General features: G+C 48.6%; 1 protein-coding gene across 8 annotated transcripts in view; it reads right to left on the bottom strand.

Moving 5' to 3' along the window:
* Positions 1–1,228: 1,228 nt before the first annotated feature.
* The window catches only part of LOC308588080 (sodium-dependent lysophosphatidylcholine symporter 1-B-like), a 44,128-nt gene continuing 36,003 nt past the window's right edge, over positions 1,229–9,353 (bottom strand). For 7 of the 8 annotated variants that reach the window (XM_081196310.1, XM_081196311.1, XM_081196314.1 and 4 more), the window contains 3 exons: positions 6,751–6,894; positions 5,560–5,736; positions 1,229–4,187 (listed from right to left, as the gene is read on the bottom strand). In XM_081196310.1, the coding sequence (XP_081052436.1) occupies positions 4,142–4,187; positions 5,560–5,736; positions 6,751–6,894 (367 nt within the window). In that variant the 3' untranslated portion in view covers positions 1,229–4,141. The remainder of the gene's footprint in view (positions 4,188–5,559; positions 5,737–6,750; positions 6,895–9,353) is intronic. The other variant, XM_081196309.1, reaches the window with a different exon arrangement.

Raw genomic sequence — 9,353 nt, 5'->3', positions numbered from 1 at the left:
ACGCCATCACCTTCCCCCAGGAAATGGGGTAGTCCGGTACAGGACTCCGAGGGGCGTTGTCTTGTCCGAAACCTACCTAGGTAAGGGCCCCCGGCACGCCCCAAGCGGTGACACCCGTGGGATCCTAGTTGGCGTACTCCAACGGGGGCCTCCCACGGTTAGTGTTAACCCTTCCCGGACATCATGCCGGGTAGCGGATAGGAGCCAATGCCTAGGGCCAATACCTTCAATTCTCTAATCAATAAAGTTGTGGCCATTTCATGCCCATTAAACTTAAACATCGTGTCCTGTGTCTTTCTTTCTGGGGGAGGGGTTTTGACACGCAAAGCCATTTCCGACTATGGGGAGGAGATGGGGTTGCGGTCTAGCCCCTCCTCCCCAAGCGCGGGGGCTAACCTTGGCCCCCGCGAGAGTTGGGGGAATCCCTGGGCGTGCTCGCGACCCCGCCCGCCTATCGGCGGGCCGGGGGGAGGCGTGGCTTAAGGTAATTTAAGCCGGGCACGGCCAGGGTCCGCCCTCTTCACTCCCGACCAGCTGAGAGGTTTTCCCATCCCACCCACCCTTAGACGTTTAGGTAGCCGTAGGTAGTCATGACCTTGCTATGGACTTCGGTTGGTCGCCGCAAGGGGCCTGGTAGGAATTTTTCCAAGTTGGTGATCTTCCGCCAGTTGGTTTTTTCGCCTACCTCGTAGCAAACCGTCACAACTTTCCCTGTATTGGCGGTTAGGCATTGGCTGGGGTTCAATTGTTATGCAAATGGATGGGGGGGGGAAGGAACGCCATCACCTTCCCCCAGGAAATGGGGTAGTCCGGTACAGGACTCCGAGGGGCGTTGTCTTGTCCGAAACCTACCTAGGTAAGGGCCCCCGGCACGCCCCAAGCGGTGACACCCGTGGGATCCTAGTTGGCGTACTCCAACGGGGGCCTCCCACGGTTAGTGTTAACCCTTCCCGGACATCATGCCGGGTAGCGGATAGGAGCCAATGCCTAGGGCCAATACCTTCAATTCTCTAATCAATAAAGTTGTGGCCATTTCATGCCCATTAAACTTAAACATCGTGTCCTGTGTCTTTCTTTCTGGGGGAGGGGTTTTGACACGCAAAACCCACCTCCTTCCCTATATATGGGCTTTCCCTCATCACCCTCCACCTCAAACACACAGAAGTGAGAGGCAGGAATGGAATAGATGCTCCTCACCCCCTCCTGCTGAAGAATAAGGGACAGTGTATGAGAAGGGAGGAAACAGAAACATCTGTATTGGTTGTCAAAGCATACAAAATACAAAATGAGAAAGGCAGCTTTTGTCAGCTGAAACGAAAGAACCTGAGAGATGTCAGCCTCGGAAAATGCAAATATTCAGTCAAACTCCGAAGTATAAAGCACAGCTTGACGCTCTTTACTCTTCCAGCCCACACGGTGTAACATGCAAGTTACAAGAATACCTGAATACAAATTACACCAATTGTGAGGCTTTTAGTAGGATGGGATAACAGCAGCTTTTGATTTCCTGGCACCAAAAAGCCACCGCCTTTCGGAAGGAGGAGGGAGCAACCCAGAATATAATGGGAATGAAGCTGCAGGGGCAGAGAGGGAACAAGCTGTACACAGCAGCCCACTCCTGAAGTGCGTTTCTGGCCCTGGGTTGCAGACGAGAAATCAGCTGCTTTTCAGCAAAAGGCAACAGCGCAACTGCTTCTGTTTCCCCAGGTCTTTGCTGAGGAAGATCAGAGAAGCATTGCATGTAGCAGTGTTGAATCTGGCAAGAATCTGGGCATAGCTGTGGTCGTAATAAAAAGAGATCACATCTGTGTAGCTCTTTAGAGGTTTCAAACCATGTCATGTACACTGTGACCCTTACAACAACTTTGTAAGGTCGGCCAGTATAGTATCCAAGCGCCCAACTTATTTAAAGGACTATGTTGTTGGACATGTAACACTGTCGATCTAATGGAAGTATGTGAAATGTAACCAATATGTTTTTGTGCCTAATTGATCCATTACGTGTAGTGCTGTATATTAAGGAAACCATTACGATTGTAACTAACACCTTATCTCAGTGGGGAGGGGTGTTATGTCCTGAAGTTCTCACCCTGGGCCAGCAGGGGGATATAGTAGATAGTTTTCACTCAGGTCCGCATATGCAAATAAGGAATTGAAGGTGAAGTTCAGTGGTTGGATAGTTACAGAAAGTTGTTACTGTTGCTTTGTAGTTGAACGCTATATAAGCAGGCTGGCTGAACCCTTCAGCCCAGTTCTGTTCTGGCCTGTGAATAAACAAGAGCTGTGTGAAGAATCGCTGTGTCGTCTGATATCTTCACCCAGAACTTAAAAAAATGTCTAGAGAAGAGTGGCTTGTCTAACAGCATGTGTGTGTGTTTTGACTGAAGGACTCTTTGAATCCAATACGTTACAGCAACTATTTATGTTTTGACAGAGAATCCAAATGCTGCAGTAAGCTTTGCAAGATTTTGGTGTTCTCTGTCTTCGATCTTCCTGGCGGTAGGCTTCCAGTGGGGGGAAATCTCAGGCCTACCTTAATAAGTCACAACCTTTGACCGTCTGATCCCAGTCACATAGCAATGAGAGGCACGAAGGGGAATGTCATTTGCACTGGAAGAATAAAGCTTCTGCAACTGAGACATGGTCAGCCGCAGCTTCTTAGTCACATACAACTCCCCCTGGGGAAAAAACACCCCAGTAAATTGTTATTATTTTTAAAAAGGAATCTTATTTCTGAAATGTCAACCTGGCTCCACGGCGTGATTCACAAAGCACCTATTGTTGCTCTGGCTCTGTGCAATAAACAGGCAAATCACTAATGACTCGCAGTCTAGTTAAAAACACAGATAAAAGCCATCAGTGTGCATGGCAACCACATTAGCACATACCGAAATAGACCAGACCACAAGATTCCGTTGCTAAATGGCTTGAATGATGTCAGCATCCATAGCCTCACAAACAGGCAGGTGTCGTGTCATCAGAAGGCTGGGATCAGGTTCTGGGGTGCACCAGAGCTTTGTTTCCCCCACCGGAGGGAGGCGATTCCCCTAACCAGGAAAGTGGAAACTACGAGGCTATTTTGTAGGGGAGGTTGGAAGCTAAGGATCGGTCTGGGTCAGGGAGGTCTCATCAGCATGTTCAGTGCTGTGCTTGCCTTGACCTGGAGCGCTTGGGAACATAATGCTAATAGCCTGTCAGAAGAACGTCATGGTAGGTCCCAGTCAGGACCTGGAGAAAGGTCAACTCGTGCCCGGCCAGCTGGGTGGTTCACATCTTACTTCCCTCTGGACACAGATCCTTCTAGCTCAGAATTATCTACTCTGACTCTCCAATCAGCTCCTCAGCCCTCCTAACCTGAGATCTGTTAACTCAAGACATTGAAGGTGGAACCTGAGACCTTCAATATTCACGGCATGTTCTCTACCGCTAAGATCATGCCCTCTGCCTCTCTAAACTGAGCTAAATAAGCATCCTTCTTGCCATGGGTAGGTATCAAACAGATGCCACCATACAGAGAAATGCACAGAGGTCCCAGGTCAGCTTGCAAAGAAGATAGCTTTGTGTTCCGGAGATTGCAGAAGACCAAAATACCTGTGAAAACGACTGGGGTTGAGAGAGACCCATAATGATATTGAGCGCAGCTGCCCGGGGTCAACCTCCGGGCAGCTGAGTTCCAGTTCTCTAAAATGTCCTGAAATTGAATATGCATTTGGCCTAGTTTCCTTACTCATATGTGAGGAGCTTACATAAATCGTAGAAGTGCAGAAGACGAGTCACTGAATCATAGCACAATCCATTCTCTTTCCAAGGCAAGAGATATTGGTTACATAAATGTACATTAAAAGTCCCTGCGTTTGTAGAACCACCAGCTTGTTCCTGCTCCCCTGAGAAAGAAGTTCATTCCAGTTTTTAAAGCGAAGTCTCTGCTTGTTCCATCCTCAGGGATTTGTCCCTGGGCAAGAGATGGTTGTAAAAACGTTGAGCTCCGTGGAGTTAATTTCTTTGGCATCTTGCGGAAGCGCTCGAGATGTCTTCACTGCTGCTCCCGGATGAAAAAAAGGAAGACGCCAGAGACCTGTCCTTTGTAGTGTTGCAACCAGAGACAACTTTCCTGCAAGGAGTCATGAATTCCCTCCAGAGACTAACTCGCCTCTGATTCTGGGTGTTCTGTCTGACCCTGATGCCTGCTTGGAAAAACAGCAAAGATGAACGTGAAATCGGAGGAGAGGCTCAGCGTCTAAAGGTTGGTGCAGAGTGGGAAATTATGGAATAGGCGCACAGAGCTCTCCGAAAGGGGGCAAACAAACTCGTAGAGCGCCCTTTGCAGACCTGGTGCCCCAGGAAGCTGTTGGACTACAATTCCCATCAGCCCCAGCAAACATGGGCAGGCACCATTGGGAACACACTGCAAATTGTGCATAAACAGACGTCTCTCCACCTGCCACTCACCCCACATCACACATGGGGGAAGCAGCTTTGGGATCCAGGATAAGCCTTATCAGGGCTATGGCCAGGAGGCTTCCCAGCCCTGGGTTAAGACTTTTGGGGGTGGGGGGGATAGGTGATTTTGGCTGGCTAAGGTCAGTGGAAGGAGATTGGCCTCTCTTCCCTCTCTGTGCATTTTCTTTTGCCTCCTTCAGCCCCAATGAAAGCATATCCAGTACAGTATACCTGAAGGAGCGTCTCCACCCCCATCACTCAGCCCAGACACTGAGGTCCAGCACCAAGGGCATTCTGGCGATTCCCTCACTGCGAAAAGCCAAGTTACAGGCAACCAGGCAGAGGGCCTTCTCAGTGGTGGCACCCGCCCTCTGGAACTCCCTCCATAGCAGTCAACTTTCCCCTTTATTTAAGGGAAATTCCCTTATTCCGAATAGGATTCCTCGCAAGAAAAGGGAAAAGTTGACAGCTATGACTCCCTCCCACCAGATGTCAACTACCAGACTTTTAGAAGACATTTGAAGGCAGCCCTGTTTAGGGAAACTTTTAATGTTTGACGGACTACTGTATTTTAATATTTTGTTGGAAGCTGCCCAGAGTGGCTGGGGAAACCCAGCCAGATGGGCGGGGTATAAATAATAAATTATTGTTATTGTTATATTATTATTTCTCAGGGTTCCCTGGAAAGATGGAATGACTTGACTGCCAAGCCAGTTGACATCTACAGCACGATCTTGTCTTACGTGTGGGTTCGGTTCCAAAGGTACTGTATATACACTGAAATTGCATATATCCAAACCTTTGAAGCTGCTGCCCCCATGGCTAGCGGGTAATGTGTGGGGAGAAAAAAAACAACATACTCCCAGTGCCTGTGGCTTCTTCTTATTAATATTATTGGGTTTTATAAACAAGAATAATGTTATACAAATAAGTATACCAAGTTTTCTCATGTCATTTGTATATCACAACCATAGCATAATAAATGTGGGAAAAATATCTGCATGTTTCATTACTAGTGGTCAATGTATAAGTTCTTGGTTCATGAATTGGTTTAAACAATTAGGAAAAAGAAGAAGTTCTCCAACTCTTCTGCACCACATCGGAGAACCCCATCCTTACCCAGTCGTCTCCATTTCCACTCTGATCTGCTTCCTCCGCTTTTCATCGATGGGGTAGGAGAAGAAGACTGCCATGGAGGAGAGCAGCAGGGCAATGGGAACAGGTGCCATGAGAATTTGCAGCGTCAGGATCACCTGGGGGTTATGTGTGCAGTCCGTGGCTCTGTAACCTGCAAAACTGGAAATGATGGCTTTTTTTTGAAAAAAATTGATTATTTCTTTGTTTATATGCCACTTTTTCCTCCAAGGAGCGTGGTTCCCTTCCTCCTCATTTATCCTCACAACAACAATGCTGTTAGGAAGGTTAAACTGGTGACTGGCCCAAGGTCACCCAGTGAGAGCTCCATGGCCGAGTGGGGGATTTGAACCCGGGTCTCCCAGGTTAGAGTCCAGCACTCTAACCACTGCACCATGAGGGCTCTTAAGCCAGCCCTGCCTCTGGGTAGGCAAAGTAAGGCCTGGGGGCCGGATCTGGCCCAATCCGGCCCGCGGATGGTCGGGGAATCAGCGTGTTTTTACATGAGTAGAATGTGTCCTTTTATTTAAAATGCATCTCTGGGTTATTTGTGGGGCCTGCCTGGCGTTTTTACATGAGTAGAATGTGTGCTTTTTAAAAAAAATGCATCTCTGGGTTATTTGTAAAAGGTAAAGGTAAAGGGTCCCCTGACAATTAAGTCCAGTCATGAACGACTCTGGAGTTGCAGCGCACATCTCGCTTTAAAAGCCGAAGGAGCTGGCATTTGTCCACAGACAGTTTTTCCGGGTCATGTGGCCAGCATGACTAAGCCGCTTCTGGCGAACCAGAACAGCGCATGGAAACACCGTTTACCTTCCCGCCAGAGCGGTACCTATTTATCTACTTGCACTATTGATGTGCTTTCGAACTGCTAGGTTGGCAGGAGCAGGGACCGAGCAATGGGAGCTCACCCCGTCACGGGGATTTGAACTGCCGACCTTCTGATCAGCAAGCCCAAGAGGCTTAGTGGTTTAGATCACAGCACCACCCGCAGGGCATAGTAATTCGTTCATTCCCCCCCTCAAAAAAAAAATATAGTCCGGCCCCCCACAAGGTCTGAGGGACAGCAGACCAGCCCCCTGCTGAAAAAGTTTGCTGACCCCTGCTCTAGGTCATTCTCCCTTCCCAGGAAGTGAAAGGGATTTTGGGACACCGTTTGTGGCTTAGGAGGCTTACTGCAGACTCATGGTGGAAATCCCAAGAGAGAGGCCGGCGGCGAGCTTGTTGAAGAAAACGTAGAACGAGTAGAAGAAAGCTTCCAGGTTAAGGCAGGTGGGGTTCTGCAGCTTGAAATCGTCCACAGCATCTGGAAGCATGGACCTGGGGAACAGGAGGAGATCAAGTCAAGCGGTTTGCACCTTCAAGACAGTCACCACAGCATCAAGCAACAATTCACCCATGAGCGAGCAAATCTAAGGTTGCTTCAAGACAAAATCCCTATTAAGCATGAATCTCAATGTTTTAAGGGACACGGGTGGCGCTGTGGGTTAAACCACTGAGCCTAGGACTTGCTGATCAGAAGGTTGGAGGTTCGAATCCCTGTGACGGGGTGAGCTCCCGTTGCTCAGTCCCTGCTCCTGCCAACCTAGCAGTTCGAAAGCACATCAAACTGCAAGTAGATAAAATCCGGCGGGAAGGTAAACGGCATTTCCATGTGCTGCTCTGGTTCACCATGCTGGCCACGTGACCCAGAAGCTGACTGTGGACAAACGCCGGCTCCCTTGGCCTATAGAGTGAGATGAGCGCTGCAACCCCAGATTTGGTCACGACTGGACCGAATGGTCAGAGGTCCCTTTACCTTTACCTTTAATGTTTGATATCCAGTGATAAAAGTTTCCCCCATATCCTCTCATAGAGGTTTTTAGTAACAGATGCTGTACACACTTGGAAAACGCAGCAAGTGAAAAGATAAAAAACAACAACAGTCAGTCTCTTTTCAGCTCTGAAAAACCAGTGCATCCATTAGTTCCTTAAATAATAATTTTGGATTCTTTCTACTTACCATCTGTTATTTTCCCACAGTTTCCCCCATTATGCTTTTATAAATGATGTATGGGATTATTTGTGTTGTGTGGAATTCTCTAAGTGAAAAGGATGGCAGATCATTAGTTTCTTTAGTACTATGCCCTACTGTGAAATTATTATGGGAAGATTATATACGTCATTATAATAATATTAGCTTTACTGGCTGGAGAAGCTGCGTTTCTTGGTCCCAGCTCCTGCCAACCTAGCAGTTCAAAAGCATGTCAAAGTGCAAGTAGATAAATAGGTACCACTCCGGCGGGAAGGTAAACGGTGTTTCCGTGCGCTGCTCTGGTTCGCCAGAAGCGGCTTAGTCATGCTGGCCACATGACCCGGAAGCTGTACGCCAGCTCCCTCGGCCAATAAAGCAAGATGAGTGCCGCAACCCCAGAGTCGGACATGACTGGACCTAATGGTCAGGGGTCTCTCTACCTTTGCCTTACTCAATGTTTTTGCACAAAGTCTGCAGGGAGGTTGCCTGTCGAGTATTCATTCTGATTCCTTCGCAAGGAATCTGCGTCAAGCAAGTGCGGTTCCCTCCATCATTTTCCTTATCTCAGAAAGTCCACCAGCAAAGTAGCAACTGTCGGTGCGAAAGGGACAAAGCCCAGGGACTCAGATTTCCCAGGCACTCGGGGACTTTACTAAGCTACATTTGCCCTGGACCTCGCAGAGCTGCTGCCAGTCCCCGTGGACAAAATTAGCCCAAAATCGAGATACAAATGTCCCCAAAGGTTCTGACAACCCTCAAGTTGGGGGCACGATTTGCCCTGGGAGCGGTAAGGGTGCTAAAGGAACAAGGTGGGCTCTTAGGAGCTTTGCTGGAGCTAATAATTTGCTTTGACCCACTGGAAGGGCCTTGATCATCTAGAGAGAATAATTGGGTGCACTCTTCCCACCTTGGATCAAATCTATGCTTCCAGGTGCCATAAGAAAGCTGCAGAGATAGCGCAGGATAGTGCGCACCCCAGAAATGATCTCTTTCAGCTTCTGCCTTCTGGAAGAAGGTACAGGGTTATAAAGACTAGGACTAGCCGCCTGAGAAACAGTTTCTATCCAAATGCGATTTTGGTTTTAAACGCAGTGTAAGGTAGTCTCTGTGGGAGTAAAGTAAAGGTAAAGGGACCCCTGACCATTAGGTCTAGTCGTGACCGACTCTGGGGTTGCGGCGCTCATCTCGCTTTACTGGCCGAGGGAGCCGGCATACAGCTTCTGGGTCATGTGGCCAGCAGGACTAAGCCGCTTCTGGCGAACCAGAGCAGCACACGGAAACGCTATTTACCTTCCCGCCGGAGTGGTACCTATTTATCTACTTGCACTTTGATGTGCTTTCGAACTGCTAGGTTGGCAGGAGCAGGGACCAAGGAACGGGAGCTCACCCCATCACGGGGATTCGAACCGCCGACCTTCTGATCAGCAAGTCCTAGCCTCTGCGGTTTAACCCACTGTGCCACCCGTATATTGTATTTAATTAGGGGGTATCAGAGTTTTTAGGGGGTTAACCAGGCTGGGATAGCAGGCTTGTTGGTTTTTGAATGTCTGTTGTAGATTTCTTCAATTTCATTGCTCTGCATGGGACAATGACAATAAAGATTATCGTATCGTATCATCGTATCGAAAGACAGATGAGATTGAGGAGCAAGGCCGGCTCATCCATTAGCCTCAGTGAGGCACTCGCCTCAGGTAGAAGGCTGGGGGAAACTGGGAGGGAAGGCAGATCTGGTCCACAAGGAGCGCGCCACTTGCCACCTTCTGTG

Source organism: Podarcis bocagei, assembly GCF_964188305.1.
Source record: "Podarcis bocagei genome assembly, chromosome: 5".
Lineage (NCBI taxonomy): Eukaryota > Metazoa > Chordata > Lepidosauria > Squamata > Lacertidae > Podarcis > Podarcis bocagei.
The sequence above is the reverse complement of the archived record's forward strand: the minus strand, read 5'-3'. Positions and strand labels throughout refer to the sequence as shown.